General features: G+C 43.9%; 1 protein-coding gene across 1 annotated transcript in view; it reads left to right on the top strand.

The window, feature by feature from the left end:
- LOC138493213 (G2/mitotic-specific cyclin-B3-like) overlaps positions 1-21,177 on the top strand; it is a 491,616-nt gene that overhangs the window by 95,132 nt on the left and 375,307 nt on the right. Inside the window, exon 2 of the mRNA XM_069620365.1 lies at positions 14,105-14,248. Within this exon, the coding sequence (XP_069476466.1) occupies positions 14,105-14,248 (144 nt within the window). The remainder of the gene's footprint in view (positions 1-14,104; positions 14,249-21,177) is intronic.

The following is a 21,177-nucleotide window of genomic DNA, read 5'->3' as shown; positions in this document are numbered from 1 at the left end:
TGTCTCCGTCATACTATTTTGATGCAGCGCACATTCCTCGATTTTGATCAAGTCACGCAGGTCTCTCATTGGCCCAGTGGTGTCTGCAGACATCAAATCTGGAAGTGAGTCTGTAGACCGGACCGAGAATGCATTATTTTTGACGTCTTCTCTTTACATCCCACTGCTCCTCGCGCAAGTGTGGTGCTAATCCATGCAGTGGGTCGAGCTGTATACGCTATCAAAATGTTTTTTCCCATTCAGGTCTATCCATATTTCTCAACTTTTGGGCCCCAAACCTATAACTTTGCCCCCTGTTGCAAATAAATTCATAGTCCGTTCTTTATTGCAAAGGTTTGTGAGGATTCGTGGTACGGTGCCATAGTTGTAAGCCACCCAAAAGCTGAAGAATTGGGATGGATTTGCTGGTAAATGTTTTCAGATGCTAACTGTACTGATTCTATATAAACAGGTAGTGTGGATGTTCCACACTTTGGTGCTATGCACATCCTTGTCTTGGCTTTTGCTGACAAAACTGTTTTGTTGGCAAGAACACTTTGTTCACTCCAGAGGCTTAATGTGTACACCGAGTGTATGGACGATTTGGACTTGCAGACAAACGTTGCAAAGTCAGCAGTCCTAATTTGCCCTTCGAGAGGCCATCTAGGAAGGTAAAAATCACACTTGCCTAGCCGATAAACGAATGGAATTAATGGATACATACAAACATTTGCATGTATAGTTCTTCCATGGGCACAATGGGAAACACATGAAGGATGGCAGGCAATAGATGTGTAATGCTCAACCAATCCCCATAAAGATGAGACTGTACAGCACACAACCGAAGGCAATTGACCTTTACAGAACATGTATATGGGGATGTGACAGCATCTCCCACTAGTGGTTAGTTAAAATACCTTCCTAAAATATGTATTAGGCCTCCCTTTATCAGCACCGACCTAAACAGTTCACAATGAAGTGAATGTTTTACCTCGAAGATAACTGAAGGCAGGTACCAATTTGGCTGTGGCTCCGAATTTGGAATAACAAAAATTCAATATTGACGAGACTGATTCTATATCGTATCCTGGGTATAGAAAACAACTTTAATGTTCCCATCCTCCTTCCTTGAAGGAGGCTAACCTGTTTAATTATTTCAATAACCCAAACTATTACCAGATTGATGTCCACTAAAGTCAAATCTGATTGACTATTAATATGTACACTTGATAGTAGGCTGCAAAAGCTCAAACTGTTCTCTAACAGATTGCCTGGATCACTGATGGCCAGCTGACTGGCTGTTTATCATGGCTAAAGTTGATGAGTGACAGAGCATTACACAGGGTTACTGCAAAGTGGACAGGTGTAACGCAGGTTAGTCAAGTATGTAGGCTTTGTATCACTGCCATTTTCTGTTGTGCCCTGTGTACACGATATCCCATCCGCACTTCTTAATCCCAAAACTGAAAAGGCAGAACTTTAGTAGATCTAAAACAACCTTCATCCGTCTATTGAGGGCTGAAACTCTGTTGGTAGCCTGGAGTCTATTTCCGAACAGCTGTTTCAGAATAAGGGAACAATTGCTAAGTGGTGTGGTAGATGACTGAATTTGTTTTTATGATCCTGCTAGGTTTTAATCTATATTTGTAATTTTATGATGGGTTTTCTCTAACTTTTGTTTGATAGGAATATATTTCTGAATACTCTTTTTACTCACTCAATTATGAACTATAACCTGCTCATCCTATGGGGATATGGAGGACATGTGCACTTCATCCTTGAAAGCAAGAGGTGTGGGCGAGAGGTCTCTCCTGCTACAGTGTGCAATTATGGCTCAGGCTGCTGGGGTGTCAATGCCCAGTATACGGGTGAGCAGTGGTTTATTCGGAAGCTATTGTGGATGATACTGGATAGGTTTCATAGCAGCCACATTCAGGTAAGTGTTTCGAGAGGCTGGGAGCATTAGGATTGGTACGTTATGAAGTGGGTTCAGTTGGATTGGGTGTATGTTGCGGAATACTGAGGTATAAAGGTCATAGGCTCGTCGTGCTAGGGTAGTTCCTCAACTCTAGTCAAAATCAGTAGACTGTACCCCTGTTGCTGCTGGACCTGTACAACAGCTCTTCATGCACTTTTCATCTTGAAGGTTCTGCTTAAACAGTGCTAACTTGTTAGGTGGTGCAAATGCTGCTTCTAGCTACTCTGATGAATCCAAGGATGTTGTCACTTCTGACCTACTGGGAGCCCTTCCCCTGGGGCCAGCGTGCACCATCCACAGAACAACAACCCCCCCTGGGGCAATGCACAGAGGATCGATCACCTGGGAAGGGGAAGCCCATTATGGCACAAGGGATGACCATCTTCATGAGACACAGTATTGCTCTGCTGAAAATCCTTCAAAGCCTTTTTCAGGTATTAAATTACCCTTCCATCTGTCCTGATGTTTCATTGTGAAATCAATTCAACGAATTAATTCAGACAAGATCTCAGTCAGTCAATGTTTATTTGGATAAATACATCCATCGAACACACAAAAAGCAGATGCACATACAATATAAATAACCATTTCATCACAATTCTAAAACAATGTCCATGCTCCAAGTTCACAGTGAAATCATGACATTTTAAAAAGACAGTACATATCCAATCATCACAATTGAACCAAAATCACCTCGATCTAGTATTGACATTGACTTATTACATCTGAAACCATGTACTGAAACGAAGAGGACTGCTAGAAGGAAGATCACTCGTGTGAAGTGAGCAGTCCAATCCATGATCTGATTGGTTCAAGACCACTCCCTTTTCCCAACGCAGGAGTTTCAAGGTAACACAGCTGAAAGCCAGAAGGGAACCCCTCTGGACAGGTATTGCCAGGAAAGCAAAGCGGTCTGCTGTGAAGCAGAGAATGGGCGCTGGATATTATGAAGCTCACGTACCGAATAGATGCAGGGGTATCTTACCACATCCACAGCAAAGCCACAACAGGAGCAGACCACAAGAAGGGACACAGGATGGTGTGGAAGACCAACAGAACTGGGAGCAAGTCCAAAGGCTACCGTAACCTCGAGACAAAATTCCGCTGGCCAGAAGATGCGAACCGAAAACAAAGGTACGTCGGCTGGTGGGAATTGACAAGAGGTCCAGGGAAGTCGGGTGAAGCACACAATCCAATGAGGGTCAAAGAATATTTTGGACTGATCCACTAAGAGAAATGCAGAGAAGCAGCGGGGTAGTCAATTAATAAATGTATGACAAGTGGATACATGAAAAGAGTGCACCAAGCTATTGCAAACATCAATTGCTAGTCTGGAACCTGCACCCCTATGAAATAGAAAGTATCAGAGTCCAAGACTCCTCATAAAAGCAAAATTGGAAACTAGGAATGGAATGTTTGGCAGGAGAGTAAAGCACACTAACCTAAGGTTCCATTGCGAGTCTGGTACCCTCCACCCTAAGGAGAGACCAATGATGATAAAAGGTTCTGGGACCCTAAAGATAATCGGCAATAACAGGATCTGGAGCCCTATTCAAGAAAGACAGTATGAAATAACTGGGTCTTTGTACACCAAGACCTCTTAAGCATAGCAAGTATTGGATTCACACCCAAATAGTTGGCTGGAAACGGTGTCCAGTCATTTGGTCGACTGAAAACTGGTCGAATGACATTTGGTCGACGCAATTTGGTCGAAAACCAAATGGTCGCATTTTTTTTTTATTTATATATTTTTCGGGTTTTCGTTTTTTAAAAAAAAGGGTTTTTAGAGAAAAAAAGGGGGTTGAGGACTCCCCCAAAAAAATAAAAAAAAGGTGAAAATAAAAAAAAAAAAAAATTCAACCATTTGGTTTTCGACCAAATTGGTTCGACCATTTGTCTGGTCGACCAAATGTCTGGCAACCGCTGGAAACAAAGGGATTTAGAACTGTAGGACTGAGAATCCTTTGGCGAATCCTTTGTGTTTTGTATAAGAGACTGGAGTAATGTGTCCTTTTGAATGGGCAAGGAGCAACACTCTAGTAATGGAACATTGTCTTGAATCCTTTGGCAGCCCACATTTTTGTTGCCTTGATGAACATTATTTTCTTGAGAGATCAGCCTTGCACCATTGTGTTAGTTTATAGTGTGAGGGAGAGAGATTTTGTGGATGTGAATGGGACATCATCTATATTTTTGAACATCCTGACTGTTTTCAATAATTCTTTTGAGGCGGGGAAACCCCTCTTAGATTTAGGGATAGATGGGTCCTTAACACAACCTTTCTTGATCAATAAGTCTATACCCCAAAATATGCCACCCTTGCGTCGGAGCCTTTACTGCTGGTACCTCGCACTACATAGTTTGCTCTGCATCTGGAAGCATGGGATGCAGGGGCAACCAACAGTGCTGTAATGTATGGTGTAAAAAGCCTTGCAATGGCAATAGAAGTAATTGCGAAGAACACATGTGCTAATCTCCTATGTAAATGTAAAATGTAATCGTTTACAGTAGAAGAGAGGGGAACGTGAACCCCAGTACAGCAAATTACCATGGGCAGTGAAGAATAGCTTGTCAATTCCACACAATGATGGTATAGCTGCACTAGAATGGTTCCTACTAAGAAACGATGACCTTTTGATTCAAAAGACCTTGGCCATTGAATTAATAAATATAATCTTAACTACTTCAGGTTCAAGGATCATTCCAAGCTTCAAATCTCGGGGACCTCCATGGGGTCAGCGGTTGCCCCATTGTATGCCAACATTTTCATGTTACATTTTGTTAACACTTTTGCCCTTGAACATCCTCAATGGAAAAACAATATACATTGCTGGGTGAGAGATGTAGACATTTTTGGCGTCTGGAATTGCACAGAAGAACTACTGATGGAATTCTGACAGTACATCAACCAATGGCACACACGTATTAAATTTACCATTGAAATAGGCAAACCTAAAGTCAATTTCCTAGATGTATGTGTAGAATGGAATAACACTGAACTTACCACATCCATCTTTAGAAAACCTACTGATGTGAATGGTTGTTTTCATTTCAACAGCTTTCATCCAAGACATTTCAAAGAGAACCTGCCATATAGCCATCTTCTATGAGTGAAACGCATCCCCTCCAATGTAGAAAATTTGCAAAAAGAATTTGAGACTGAGATCCAGATTTCTGGATAGAGGTTTCCCGGAAGAGGTCGTAACTAAAGCAATACGAAGGACTTCTTTTGTGACAAAAATCAATACCATAGCATTGATATGAGATTGGGAACCCCATGTGGGACAGATAAATGACCGAATTCAATGTTATACACTGTTCTGCATCCGTTGCACATTCGATTGTCTGTACACATAATGCTACGGTCTAATTACTGCAATGATGGAAATGTGTGATCAATGGTCTCCACACTAATCACTACGCTACATGTCCCAGAAATGGGTAGAAGGCTGAACATGATACTGCACACCATGTCTTGGTTGTGGCTACGAAATACTAATACTAGATTCCCCTTACTTTTTTGTTGACTACACCTTAATGATTAGCATGAACATCAAGCCACATTGTGGCACGAGTCTGTGATCGTCTACACAATCCTTAGATCTCACTGAACAGGCACGTTATCCAATACACTATACTAGTGTCATTTCTTTTGGGTTATATCTTTTCATACCTCTGGCGTTCAATTCACGTCTTTTTGAATCAAGCTGCTCTTTATGACGTAATGCGCACATTCACGTTAATGCGTGAACAACATCATTTTTAAGTGAGCCTCCCTTTCTATAAAATCAGACATTGCTGATGTTTTCCTTTTGATCAACATTTTTGTACTCTATTCTTATCTGATATAAGTAACATCCCCAATATCACTTGGTCTCTCTATCCGTTGATTTACCTCGCACATCCATTCTATGTTTACTTTGAAACAAGCTTTACCATATAACTGCACGTGCGCATGCGCGTTATCGGGCAGCAGCACTAAATATCAATATTAAGTGATATTTATTTGGGCATCTGACATGGTTGATTACTTAAACTAGCTGGTTTAGGTATCTGGCCTTTTACAACATTCAATCTTTTTAACCCGCTGACTTTGTAGTCCATACTAACATGTGACGTCACCCTCGTATGCGCGGGATGACATCCCCAACCACACCAGGTAAAAATAAATGCAGCTTTTTACAAAATGGCGTCTGGCATCCACTCAGGATACAGTGCAGCACGTTGACCATAACAAAGTAAGTTCTGGTGTCATTTTAGCTTCACCTTTTTAACTTGGACATTGCCCCTACTTTCTTTTATGATGCATGTCGAGCATGCCCTCTCTGATACCGTTCAGGATTGGGCACACCATGAGCACTACCTTGACTCTGGTACAATAGGTCTTCCCTCTATATTTTTTCTCTACTAGATCCTTCACAATATTGGACCCTTACAATATTGGAATACCACACATGAGGAACATGGGCATCTTTCCTGGATACTAATTATCTTTTTGGCTCCACCTCACACATCGCTGTAAGTTTCCTATAACTTTTTTTTGGGTACACAGGACATCGTTGGTCTCCCTAGTCATTTCCCTACTCTGATGTTGAAGTGTCATTCTCTCTTAACAAGACTCATACCAGTCGCAGTGAATTGGAAATTCCAACATGAAGTGACTGTTAGCCACTAGAACTATCCACTGAGAAAACATAGGATCACAAGGTTAGATACTCTGCATACTATTTCTTTTCAATGAAAGTTTCCTGTACTGTTGGGTATCAATTATCAATGCATAGGAATGGGAACATTGAGTTGACTATAGATAAAAGCAATCTCTTGAGTCCATGTGAATTGTCTGATTTTGATATTCTGTTTGATTTCTTTTTTTTTTACGTTGCTTTTAGGATTCCAAAAAATATATAATTGACTAAGTGAACAGTGTCAAATAGTAGTTAGCACTATCCAACTATGGAGTTTAGATCCTCTGGATATTATTTTGAATTGGAATTATTTTGTATTTTCCTACATTACCGATCCTAACGGAATATTGTATATATTTGTTTCCCAGAAATTTATATGCCCCTGATGAAGAGTGCAAATCACTCAAACGCGTTGGGCCCTCTTGGTATCATCACCATGAATAAAATGAAGATTTTTCTTGTGATAAATCTCTGACTGAAAGCATTTTAAAAAAAAATGTTGTGCATTATACTATTGACTACTTTGAATGATTAATAATCTAAATCGATACAAGTTGTTTGTCTGGTTTTCCAGACAAAGGATAGTGTGCAGGGGACGACAGTTCCCAAATTGGGAACGTTTTTCTTTTTTCTTGTTTTCTAGAGGCATTCAGGATATTTTGGTCTTTTGGGGTCACATTCTCCTTTCACTTGGGCCCGCCATGAAATGGAAAAACCTATCAGGCCTCAATCTAGCCATGAAGGCTCATTTTTTGCGTTGCATAGTATGTTTGTTGTTGTGGAATGTGTTGGTCTCATTTAGAGATCTGTGCCTTTTGGGTCTTGGCAAAGCAAATACTGTGATTAGGCTTGACTGGCAGTAATGGTGCAAGCAATCTATTGCTTAGGTTTTAAACCCTACAAGAACCATTGTCACAGCAGCAAATGTTCCACCATGCAAATGACCTACATTGGCTTCTGCTTGAATTGATTCATGCTACGCATGGGTTCACTGTGGGAGCCATTTATCTGCACTCTGCATGAAATGTATTACAGGGTACTTGGGCCAAAATGCAGCACGAAGTACCCATGATGACCCAAAGTTTGCTGGTTTCCGCAATCGTTCTAGTACAGAAGAGGGGTTGTTGGGATGGGAGGTGGGTTTGAGAGGGACAGTTACATCTGATGCGTGGAATGCTTTTCCAGCCACCTTCACGAGCTTTAAGTGTTACTATGGGAGTCTCATTCTGAGATGAAATTGAAAAAGTTGCATCTCATGATGCAAAGTATCTTGCAAGTTTTCCAAAGTTTACACACCTGGAGGGAGGCATTCTCTTGGGAAGGGATATCTGTAGGTCAAAATGTGTTTATTTTCATGGGTTTTGCCAAACATTCAGTGTACAGTGTGACACGGAGTATAGAGTAAATGGATTTTCACTATCGCTTTGCCCAGCCATTAGGTGCTTCAGCAACCTAGGCCCCTGCCACTACAGTGACCGCCCCTCGGACCGAGCTGAGTAGTTCAGATTATTATTTTATATCCATTCACAGGAATTGAGTGGTGTTTGGTGTTGTATTTTTCTTTATATTTTTCCTGTCTGGAAAAACCTTTATCTGGGACCCCATACTGGAAATGTATTCCAATGTTTCAGTATGTAGGTGTTCAATGTACTTTGCTGAGTGTTTTTACTAAAATGGAAGCCCATACTTATATCCTATATATCCACATTGTAGGAGTTGCATGCACTAAAACAAATATTGTTAACGCAACAGTGAAATATTTGACATGACTGCTTCAGTCCTGTTGTGAGGAATTGCCATCTAGCAAGTGTGTAGAAAGGATGCTGGTAATTCCCCCTCATAACGGTTAATCTGATCCGCCCATTCATAAACTCTATGCCAAAAGCTAAGTGTACACCTGTGCCCTGCTGGATCAGTACCTTGTTCTGCAGCACCTTCTCTCCAGTAGGACAGAGCAGGTTCAGTGATCACGGGTGCTGTCTGGACAGCTAGAGTGACAGCCAAGCCACTACAGTGGAGGGGCTCTGTTTATGGTGTGCATCTCTGTTCTAAAAAACGACAACCTTTGAGAATGCTATCCTGTTGGCATGTTAAACTGTAAATAGAAGCCATACCAGAGTTTAGGGTATGGTGGCCGGCATCTCTAATAGGTCACCAAGCTACATCAATATGATATCATAATGTTCACCCTGTGAACACAGTACAGCTGTGAAAGGGTTATGTACAAAGGCCAGGCTGCCCTTGCTGCTGCCAGCAGGACTGTAGCCCTGGGGGTTGCCTTTTTACTTTGTGAAAGCAGGTAATACCCTCCCCAGAGAGGCAACCACTCCACAGAAGGATGTCCTGGGAACAGCAATCAAAGGGCACAGTCCTTCACAAAGGGGGTAGCCTCATGCCAGGGTGCTGCATACCAAAGACTCCTTTTTGATTTAAGTGAGAAGTGAAGGGAGTGGGGTTAGTGAAACAGTGGTGTAAAAACAGTAGCCCTGGAGAATTCACCAATATCTTCGCACCAACCATAGGGTTCAGATTACTGAGGCCAAAGATGCTTACTACTGCACCACTATTGCAGCAGAATTTGACTGAAGGAAAGCTCTTTGAAGTAATAAAGCATTGAACCAAACCCTCTCCCGACTCCAAGGTGCAGGCAACTCAGCAAAAAAAAGGAATCCATAAATATTTTTATGAAACATTAGCCAAAGTTTGACAGATCATCGAATCGCCTTCCACAGCATAAACCCCCCCCCCCCCCCCCGCCCCCTTTACTCCAACACACACACTGCCCCTATGGACTGAATTCTCTCCTCTCTTCCCCATGCTGCCTAAAAATAATTTCCTCTCTGAAATGTACTACTCCGATAGCCTCATCCCGCCCTCAATCATTAAGGGACTGGCGAGGAATGCGCTACTCTGCATCATTAATGCCTCCCTCATAGAAGGGTAATTCCCAGACTTCCTCAAATTATCATATAACCTCTTTTGAAAAAATCCTCCGTAGGCTCAGACGACCTGGCTAACTACTGTCCCATTACAGCCCTCCTCTTTTATTGCCAAATTGTTGGAAAAAGTAGCAGCTGCACAACTTCTTGCCAGAACTGCACATCATTAACCCCTATCGGTCTGGGTTCTGACTTAAGTTTTAGAATCTGGATGTCCACCATCCCGGTGGTGATTGATGCCCTCAATTCAGGATAACGGCGCCCCGCTGCTTCATCCTCCTTGTCCTCTCAGCTGTATTTGCCAGTCGACCACTGAATCCTCCTCAACGACAAGATGGGATTCTCTAGCAGTGTCTTGAATTGGTTTACCTCCTACTTCTTTGACAGACACAGGCTGCCCAGATGAACTCATTGCATTCTAAAATACTCCTAGTCCCCTCAAAGAACCTAATGTAGCATCAGGCTTGCTTTTGTGCAAACGCCTGTAGACCTTTGCTTTTGAATGAAGGGGGTCTCTCAGCACATATTTGAATCCTTTATGGAATTTAAACCTTCAAGAAGTTTTCATTGGACCCTGTTCAGAGAGAAGTCCTTTCCAAATTCCTAGAGTTGTGAGCTGAAGGCAGGTGTTCCAAGGCACGCTGTCCCCTAAAGATCCCCTGGGACCATTGGGGTCAACCTGCTGCTGGATCAAGATCTTCCTCTGCCAGCCATGCTGCCGCCAAGGACCTCGCTGTGCTGAAGGGCCCCTGCAAGGGTGGGCCAACCTCCCCCATGTTTGGGAGCCTGTGAAAAAGGACTTGTTTTCTCCTTAAGACTGGTGTATCCTGTTGGTTCGAACTGGGTCGAACATGCTTGAATCACACCACACAGTGGTTGAACAGCAGAATTGCAAGAAGGCTGGCAGTCTTGACTCTTGGGAGCTTTAGGTCTGGGCTTTAAGCTCCTGAGAGCCAAGCTATCCAGCATTCTTGCAATTTTGTCATCAAAACGCTGGGAGTTATTATTCGAGCCAACCGGATACTCCAACGCTCCCTTTGACACATGCCAGCTGTAGCACAGTTACCATGGCTCGAACAGTGAAGTACCACTGGGCTTATTGCCCAAACCACAGTTCGAACTTCAAACTTCATCTATGAACTAGTCACGGATTTACCTGAAACTGGTTAACTGCATCCTTTCAGACCTTGCATCGAACTAACACTATTGCGCATTCCGTCATCAGCCCATCTGTGCCAAACCTTGAACTGGAACTGGAGAAGGCCATGATCCGCACTGCTCGAGCCCTCTTCAAACTGCAGCCTTCTTCCAGTTTGGTCCTTTGGCAAGCAGATGTTTTGACTGGAACAATGTGATGTCACTAGGTTCGGGTCGATGCCGGACAGCCTATGGTGGATGGGTGGTCAAGGCTCACAGCAGTTCAAAGGCAAAATTGCAAGAATCCTGGCTGTCTAGGCTCTTAGGAGATGGAAGTCCTACTGCAGGGTCTCTGGGACAAGGAGTAATTTCCTCTGGCTCCCAAACACATGAGGCTGGCACACACTTCCAGGAGTCCTTCAACATGTTGAAGTCCTCTACAGCAGAGTGGCTGGGGTTGCAGGGCTTGTTCTGGCAGCAGGTTTACCACCAATGGTCTCCGACGATGACTGTGGGACAAAGCTTACCTCTGCCTTTGAACACCTGTCTTTAACTCGTAACTGGAGGAATTTGGAAAGGACTGCTCTCCCAAAAGTGTTCAACAAAGTCTTCTTGAAAGTTAAGTCCAGAGATTACTAAAAGGAGGGGCGAGACCCCTTCTTTTGAAGGCAAATGTCCCCAGGTGAATGGACTAAAGCTAGCCTGCTTTAGGGGTCCAATACCTGTCCTGGAAACAAGTAATTTTTGTCTTCTGACATCGCACCCAAAGTGTCTTGTGCTACAGGAAGTGGAGGGAATGCAAAGGAAAGGTGGAGGCAGAGAGCAACATGATGGTTAAACCTTTCTCCAGCTGTAATGAGCTCCCTCGGCCTACACTAACCCTGCCCCTTTCCTTTCTCCATTGAACCAAAGGCCTTTAGATATGTAGGGACCTGGTTTCATGGCATGCCTTTTGTGAATGAGTGTGCCCTTTGACTCCAGTTCCCAGAACCGCTTCCTCTGGAGTGGTTGTCTCTCTGGGGAGAGGGTTAACTGTCCTCCCAAAGGAACAGAGGCAATCCCCAGGGCTACAGTCCAGTAAAAAGAACAGCCTTGTCTGTGAGGAATGCACATCCTTTTACAGCTGAGCTGTGCTCACATTGCTGACACATGTAATATCCAATTGCTGTGGCATGGATTACTCTGGGATTCTGGCCACCATACCATAACTCTGGTATGACTTATATTTACAGATTAACTTGCCTCCAGGACACCATCATATTTATGTAGGTGTTGAAACAGGGATGCAGATCTTGAAGGCGGCCCCTGTGCTGCAGGGACTTGGCTGCCACTGCAGCTGTCAAGAGAGCACCAGTGACCGTCCTCCCCCCCCCCCGACCTTGCTCTGCACCACTGGAGAGAGCACCTGCTGCAGATCTTTTGGCATGGTCAGCAGAGTTCCCTTCCTGAAATGAAATTGCTTGCATCATTGTAGCAGTTAATAAAAAAAATAATAAAGCCATGGCTTCTACACCTTTGCCAGATGGCTATTCCACAGTTCCTGCTTGGTCCTTATTCCTCGCCCCCCTTTTTGTTTCTGTGAATTGAAGCTGCTGTATGGCCTTGTCAAGAGTATACAAGTAACCAGCTTTGTTTGACCAACAGAATACATGAGACAAACGTGGTTTCAAAAATGTTACTTGTGTCAGGATGGGGGATTAACTCTTATAGGGATTAAAGGGTTATATGCAAGTTAAAATGGTGTCTTCTCTCCGAGCAGCAGGTACAATGTGTATAGAAGAAAAAACGTTGCGATCTCTGATCGCAAGTCTTGATTTTGATAAGTCTTCCACTATTAATTTTTACATGTTGATGAGCAGTCTAGATTTCAGACTGTATAAATGAGCACTGCATACATCTCATATTGGCAACGTTGGATGCTTTTCACAAATGTTAAATGTGCCTTTTTCAACTGTGTGATGTGACCGATCAGATTTTCTGAAAAACGCATGTTGGCAATAATTTCGTTATGACTACAAGATGTGGAAATTGCTCATTAAGGCTGAATGGGACAATACATTTCCTCCAATGTACTATTAATTATTAAAAGCTAAACTAGTGCATATACACCTAGCACATTACCTTTTGTTAAGAGCAGCTCGGACTGTGTTCATTTCATAACTTCCTCCTCAGTCCAAGGGTCAGTCGAACCTGTGACTATGATGTCAAACTTAAGCCACTGCAGTGGATGCATTGGTGGTTACACATGCGGTAAGAAATGGACACCAGCTGGACGTAAAGCGTTGGAAAAGGAGACATAAATCTATCAATCTGCCAAATGTTATGCTGCCTGACTGGATGGGTTGATCAAACGGGCCTGATACCGTGGGGGATTTTTATCTGGTCAATAGTTCAACTGACAATTTCGAGTTCTATTTCTAATTCCCATTGTGTTTGGATGTTTTGCTCGAATGGTTTAACTTTGACAAATCAGGTTGACCATTTACTATGTAACTTTAATGCTGATGCATGCAATTTTTATTTTAAAAACTGCAACATTGTGTATGCTAAGTTTGCACGCTTGGATAGTTTGAATACTCTGAATGTTTTATAAAGTAAAGATTTTAATGATCATTCCCAGACATAAAAATACACTGAATAGCTGTCAGTTTATGGCCTGTGGATATAATTGTGTATTTATCCATAATCTGTAAAGCAAAAACAATTTTAACGAGGGGGACATGCCGCCACAATGTATTTTCGTTTCTTTTCAACTAATTTAATCCGCTTTGTTTCGACCTGATCCTAAAAGCTTCTTACTGTCTAGATTATTTGTAGTGCTGCCTTAAATGGTCTGATTGTTCAGAACACACCTCTGGATAGCTGCCCACTTAAAGTACCCACAAATAGACCTGACAAACCCTGTGTGATCACCACACTTGTACTATGCTTTTTTATTTCAACCAAGATGGTGTGGCTAAGAATGTCCTCCTTTCACTCAATTTTGATTTCAGTGTTTAGCGAATTCCATGCATTTTCAGTGTTTCTCTCCAGAGATCACACAGTGGCTCAATAATGACACCCGTTATGCACTAAATTATGCTAATTAGTCAAAAGCTTGGTATTTGGACATCTGTTTTGTGTTATTGTATTCTACGAATTGCTGATGTATTGTAAACGTGCTTTTTTAAAACCAATTTTTCTACATATTTATGATCTTCAGGACTTCTATCAAGAGCACATTTTTCAGTAAACTGATTAATGGGTATTGCAAGTAATATTTACTCTGAAGTAGTAGTTACTAATTTTCAATGCCTGGAATTAACAAACGGTTTCATTAAGCCACAATACGTTACCGAAAAATGTGGGATTTTCTTGCACTAGTTCACTCGACTCTTTTTCAACAGGCTTTTATCGATGTGGAGAACGCTATGGTCATTAAAGCTGAAAAAGAATCTTGTAAAAAACAGAAAAATATTACAAGCGAGCGGGTTAAGGAGGAATCTATTGGAAACAAGAGGAATGCTCTGAACAATATTACAAATGTTAAGGTAAGCTGTATTTTCTGTTGATTCCCACCTCATGCAATTTGTGGGGAGAGGTTATTTTGGCAAATGGGACTAGAAAAATCTTAAATGGCAACAATGAATGTCGTTGAATGTATACTCTCTAATTTGTCATTTCTTGTTGTGCTTTGTATGGCACTCATTTGGGACAAACTGTAGACCCCTAGGGCTACACAGCCAATGCTTCTTATTGTAGTGAGCGCGAAAATGTAGACACAGTCCCACTTGATAGATGAATACACAACTCCAACCCAATGTCTTGGCTCTGTTTCTTTATTGAATATTACAGAGAGCCTGGTTGATTAGCTTTAAATGTGCATACAGGGTGGGGATACAATAAGTAGGAAAATAAACTATCTGCTGGTTCTCAGGCCTTCCCTCATGTCCGTGAATTTATACACTTTCCGGATGGAAAGCAGTCGCTAAGTAATTGTGGTCTTGATTGCCTCACACCAAACTTCTTTCTTGGAATTTTGCAGAGACTTTCTTGGCTTGGGCCATCTTGGGGGGGGGGGGGGGCGGGGTCAGTAATAACACTTTCTTTGGAGGTGGACCCAAGGATTAGCAAGCATTTCTGTTTTTGTAGCTCAGCTTTTTAATATTCCAGGCCTTCAGCTGTCAACCAACATTTCTCCACTAATGTGTGATTAGACTCTGGGTGAAGAGTCTGAAGCATTTCCTTCCTTCCTTTCCCCATTCCTCCACTTCATTCCGATCCTCCTGGTCTTATTCTTCCAAGTATTTACTACTTGTCACCTACGATTTGTTTTCTCCAATTTTTCAGTCAACACTCTGCACTATTGATTTCAACCCTTCTCCCACATGGTTCTCCTTTCTGTTTTGCTCAATCATTTTGGATTGTCCTAACCGCAGTTATCATTCTTGGCTTGCTCTTTTTTGCGTATTCTCGCTTTTTTTATTCACTCCTATGTCTCTTTTTACCACTACCATCTTTCTTCATCCTTCATTGCCCCATGTTCCTCCACTGTAGTTTTTCCCTCCCTTTCCTGCACTCTTTCCACCTCCATACTACTTTCTGACATAGCCAGTCCTTTCTCTTGAAAGGCTTTTTTTTCTTTGCATTCTCACCCTGTTGGTTTCTCTTCACATATTCTTTCAGCAGTCTGCACTCATCTGCCCTCCCTATCCCCCTTTTACTTTCCCTTGCCCCCTTGTCTTTTTTTTGGCCCTCCCACCTGTGGTTCTGCTCACCATTCTGTCAAACCATCTGTCTTTTTATTTGGGGGATGTTAGCACGGTCTGGGATGCAAGGCTATCGCTCTCCGAAACATCAGAATAACAATGGTCAGTCCGCTTGGGAATTTACCCTTGTCCACAGGGAAAGCTGTAATCACAATCTATTTTCCTAGTAAAGCAGGCCTGATTTCTAGAGAAACCAGGCTGCCCTGGTTGGTGCTTCATGGCCTGCATGCTCATGGTCTGTCTTCTGATTGGTTTACTCTTATTAGTCTAACTCTGTGACCATTTGCTTGTGAATACATACGAGCAGTTGGACTGTATATCCTGAGGGATCCTCCACATATGAAAAAGGGTGAAAGTATCCTAAGTTGAAGGATACTCCCATCCCCTGCACACGGTCACAGGCTAGAATTGCCTAACATTTCAGATACATTTTTAAAAATGCTTGAGAGAAATAATCTATAGACCATTCTGTTGCAAGTGTAGGTATTCACAGATGTGTGAAGTCACCAAGGTAAAATGAGTACAAGAAGTGTCCTGGGAACAGGACTATCCTTCAATGTGGGATACTTTCACACTTTGTGTTTGATATACAGCTTTTGTGCCAGGATTGTGGTTTTTCTCCCCTGCACCTCAACCCTTCAGAATACGGTCTATACCTGGCAAGAGTTTAATCAGCAAAATAATTCAGCTTTTTCCAGAATGCCTCGTAAAACAAATCTGAACCATAGTAAACGGTTGTGGATTATCTGGTTGAAATCACTCAGCAGGCACATTCATCCATTTCTGTAATATCAGGCATCCATCTTAGCCCTATTGTTACCCCATACAGCAACTGGTGTGGATGTACAGCCCCCCCCCTCACACTGCACTGTCCCTATAACATGCTTGCATAAGCGCTATTGTCCTATTGAGCATAATGCCCTTCCTCTGAGAACAAGATGGTCATGTTCAACTTACTCTGAAGACCCCTTCCCAAAAGACCCACTGGGATATCTACACAATCCAGCAAAGGAGCTGATAAATAATGTTTACCTACCATAATAGGGAGATCTTCAGTATATGGAACCAACAGGATAGCCCCAGAGAATCTTTGTGCATCATCATTCTTTCTGAAACTTGCCTTCCTTGAGGCAAGATTTGGTTGCCAATTTGGCAACCATAAAAGTAAATGTACGGTCTCCTACCGCCGCACCTACCAGGGGGTGGGGGGTTCCTATTCTAGATCGCAGGTGATGGACCAGACTGGACATGTCTGAATTCTGTGAGAAACCTGAAGGTGTCTCTCTAGCTAGTCCCCGGGGGTCTGTCATCCAGGTGGCCAGGACACTGTAACGCTCACCTGATTCCCACAGAGACGCTGACCCGAACTAGACTGCTACCGTTTCTTCTATCGTGAGGCGCAGGGCCCGGAAGATGCTCTGGACGGGGCCTCCGAATTTGGATTGCCTGGCTTGTAGAGTAAGTTTTCTGCAGGTGGAAGAAAAGGGATTGATTACCAGCTGGGGTGGATATGTGTTCCCACCAATCTCCCGTTTCTCACTCTTCTTGACCCCCAACTTGGTTTCTGCGAGCTCTCACCTTAGGTATTGTAAAGATGAGCTCTCCATCCTGCTTCAGGTGCAGGGGTGCGTAGAATCCAGTTACGTCACTGGATGGGAAATAGTTGCGGACACTGTGTCCTTCGTTTCTCCTACGGTAGCCGTAAGTATGAGTGTCTTTTCTCCACAGGAGCCGGGGCCCAGAAACCTAAAGCTGGTAAGTCTCTTTGTGAGTATTTGTTCTCCGTGCTTAGTTAGTGCTCACCATGTATTCCTCTTATGCAGGTGCTGGGATGTAGCTGGCGTCGTAGCCGCGGTGGAGGAAGGTAAGTGAAAGAAAAGCGACTGCTTACTTCTGATTGTCTTTTTCAGCTTACAGGTTCCGAGATGCTGCCGGCGACAGCCGCTGTCGCGCGTGATGAGGCACGTAAGTAAGTGGAAGAAATGTGGCCGCTTTAAAGCGGGCACCTCTAATGACTGTCTTTTTCTGTTTTTCAGGTGCCGAGATGCTGCCGGCGTCGTGGCCGCGGTGGAGTTCGGCGAGGCCACGGATGGGTAAGGCAAGGCGGCGCGGCTGCGAGCGTTTGAGAGCGCTGCTAATCTTGTACCTTTCCTTTGCAGGATCGTCGGAGGTAGGATTGCTGAGGCCGGATTCCGGTAAGTAATTTCTAATGCTCGCCTTCTCTTTTCTTGTCTGTTTGCAGGTGTTCCGGGTGCTGGCGGGCGTGTCAGGAGCCAGGATGCAGGAGCCGACTCGGTGAGCATCCTGCTGCTGATGCAGAATAACGCGAAGAACGTGTATTCCATCGAGCGTGGTTTAAATAGTGCTTCAGGTGTGTGTTCTTCCACCGGCCTCACCCAGGTAAGAAAAGAGTTCCTGAATAGAGGAAATAGTTCCTCCCAGCCCTGATGGCTGGGGACTTCAGCCAGACTGGATTGGTCTGGGTAAGTATGCAGCATGGTCTGCCTCAGGTAAGTCCACCCAAGCATTATTACACAGTTTATCAATATGAGCCCGGCGCCTATGGCGCCGGGACTGAAGTACTTTATGAGCCTGGCGCCAAAGGCACCAGGACACGGTCCAAAGGGCCCCTGTAGGGGTCTGCTGGGTCCGGAGATGTGGAAGAAGGGTCTGCTTCCGGGGGCGCTGGGCCAGTCCTGGCTCCTCGGGAGTAGTGCTCATGACAGCACCCCCCCCCCCCCCCCCCCTCAAGGCCCCCCCCAAAATTGTCTTCCCCGGGGGTTTTGGTTTATCCGGAAAGGTTCGGTGAAATTTCTTGATTAGACGAGGAGCATGGACTTGGTCATAGGGTTCCCATGACCTCTCTTGAGGCCCGTAACCCTTCCAGTCAATCAGGTAGAACAGCTTTGATCTGATGATCTTAGAGTCCAAAATGTTTTTAATCTCGAATTCAGGTTCCCCATTCACTTGAATTGGTTCTGGAGGTTTGGTTAGTCTGGTTCCAGATTGCATGGGTTTCAAAAGCGATACGTGAAAAACAGGATGTATTCGCATATGAGCTGGCAATCCTAGTTTAACGGCCACTGGGTTTATTATGGCCGTAACTGGATATGGCCCCAGATATTTGGGATTAAAGTGCGAGGTCCTTTGAGTGATAAGTGTTTGGTAACAACCAGACCTGGTCCCCAATCTGGTATTGAGGGGCCTCGCTTCGATGTTGATCTGCTCCTCTCTTGTACCTTTCTTTAGCTTGTTGTAAATGTGCAGCAGCTTCTTTGAAGGCTTTGGTAATAGCAGTGTGTAAATGATCCACAGCGGGTGTTCCAAGATCTTGAGGTGGATCGAGGTTGGAAGTTCGAGGATGAATTCCATACAAAGTGTAGAAGGGGCTTTGCCCGGTTCCAGAGTGAACACAATTATTGTATGCATACTCTGCTATCCAAAGGATGTCCTTCCAGTTGCTCTGACTGTTGTAGCATGCATCGTAAATATTGTTCGAGAGTCTGGTTAGTTCTTTCAGTTTGACCATCGGTCTGGGGGTGATGGCTGGTTGAGAGTCTTACATCGATTTGAGCCAATTGACAGCAACTACGCCAAAAATGGGAAATAAACCGGCTTCCTCTATCTGAGATTAGTCCCGATGGGAATCCGTGTAACCAGACAATGTTTTCAAGGAATTCTCTGGCTAGTACCGAAGCTGAGGGTAAGCCTTTTAACGGAATGAAGTGGGCCATCTTGGAAAACAAATCCACAATAACGAGAATAGTGTTGTACCCGGAGCAGGAGGGTAAGTCTGTGATAAAATCCATAGAAAGGGTGTGCCAGGGAGACGGTGGAATGTCTAATGGTTGGAGAAGACCAGCCGGTCTTTTCTTTTGACCCTTGTTTTGAGCGCACACACCACAGGACATCACGAATTCTTTTATGTCTTTTCTCCACGAAGGCCACCAGAATTGTCTTCTCACTTTCTCTTCTGTTTTGGCAATGCCAGGGTGGCCCTCTATCAATGAATCGTGATAGCAGGAGATTACTTGCCTTTGCAAATCGGCGTGTGGTAGGAATAATCGTCCTCGGAAATAAGGCAAGTCATTGTTTAAAGTGAAATCCATTCCTTTTTGTAGCCAGTTCTGCAAGTCTGTTGGGTTCAGAAATGATTTAACTTTTGCCTCAATGTCCTCGATGGATTGTGAAGAAATCAGGCCCAAGATCCGTTGTTCAGGAATTATTGGTACAGGCTCTGGGTTGACAATGGTGTCTCCCATTCCAATCCGGGAAAGAGCATCTGCTTTGCCATTTTTGCTGCCGGGGCTTTAAGTGATCACAAAGTCAAATTCGGCAAAGAGCAGGGCCCAGCGGAGCTGTCGAGAGGATTGAGCCTTGGCGGTTTTCAGATACTGTAAATTCCGATGATCGGTGATCACCGTGATGGTGTGTCTGGCCCCAAGGAGATAATGACGCCAGGCCTTAAAGGCGGATTTAATAGCTAACAGTTCCTTGTCTGTGATGGCATAGTTAACCTCAGGCGCAGAGAATTTTCGAGACCAGAACGCCACGGGATGTAATTGGTTAGTCTCTGGGTCTCTTTGTGAGAGAACCACTCCCATTGCTAAGCTGGATGCATCGGTTTCGACGATATAAGGGAGATCTGGGCCTGGGTGCTTCAGTATTGGCGCAGAAGTAAACTTGGCTTTTAGCTCTTGGAAGGCTTGTTCAGCTTCTTCAGACCACTCAAAACGTTTATTCTTTCTTAAGAGAGCCGTGATGGGTTGTACCACTCGTGAAAACTCCGGAATGAATCTGCGATAAAAATTGGCAAAGCCTAACATGCTCTGAACGCCTTTTACAGAAGTAGGTGATGGCCATTTGAGAATAGCGTCCACCTTTCGCGAGTCCATGTGGACGCCTTTGGGTGTCAGGATAAAACTCAGAAATTCGACTTCAGTGGCATGGAAAGCACATTTTTCAAGTTTGGCAAATAGCTTGTGTTGGCGAGTTTTTCAAGTACTGTTCTAACATGATTTCGGTGATCTGCTTCCGAAGAGGAGTAAACAAGAATGTCATCTATGTAGACGACAACACAGACGTCAATGAGCTCCCTGAGGACATCATTCATAAAATATTGGAAGGCGGCCGGTGCATTACATAGTCCGAAAGGCATCACTTGGTACTCAAATAACCCATATTTAGTGCGAAACGCCGTCTTCCATTCATCGCCTTCCTTGATCCGTACCAAGTGATAAGCCCCCCGTAGGTCTAGTTTTGTATATATGCAAGCATCCTTCACCTGGTCAAGGAGTTCCGGGATCAGAGGTAAAGGGTATCTGTTTTTTACCGTTATCTGATTCAGAGCGCGGTAGTCTATACAGGTTCTGAGGTCACCTTCTTTTTTTGGCACGAAGAACAGAGCTGAGGATGCAGGGGACTTCGATGGACGAATAAAACCATTGGCCAAGTACTGGTCCAGGTACTGTTGCAGGTGAAGGTTCTCGGGCTCGGTAAGGACGTAGATCCTGCTGCAAGGAGGAGTTGCACCGGGTAGTAGATCTATCTGGCAATCGTATGACCTGTGGGGCGGTAAGGTGTTAGCCTGTTCCTTTTGGAAAACATCTTGAAACTCTCGATACTCTAGCGGTAATTGCAAACTGTCTGCCGTTTCTGACGCTAGGCCAATGTCTGATCGTAGATAGCAGGTTTGCGCACACTCTGGGAAC

This window comes from Ambystoma mexicanum, chromosome 10 (genome assembly GCF_040938575.1).
Source record: "Ambystoma mexicanum isolate Mex_15411 chromosome 10, UKY_AmexF1_1, whole genome shotgun sequence".
NCBI classification, from domain to species: domain Eukaryota; kingdom Metazoa; phylum Chordata; class Amphibia; order Caudata; family Ambystomatidae; genus Ambystoma; species Ambystoma mexicanum.
This window is presented reverse-complemented; position numbering and strand designations above follow the sequence as displayed.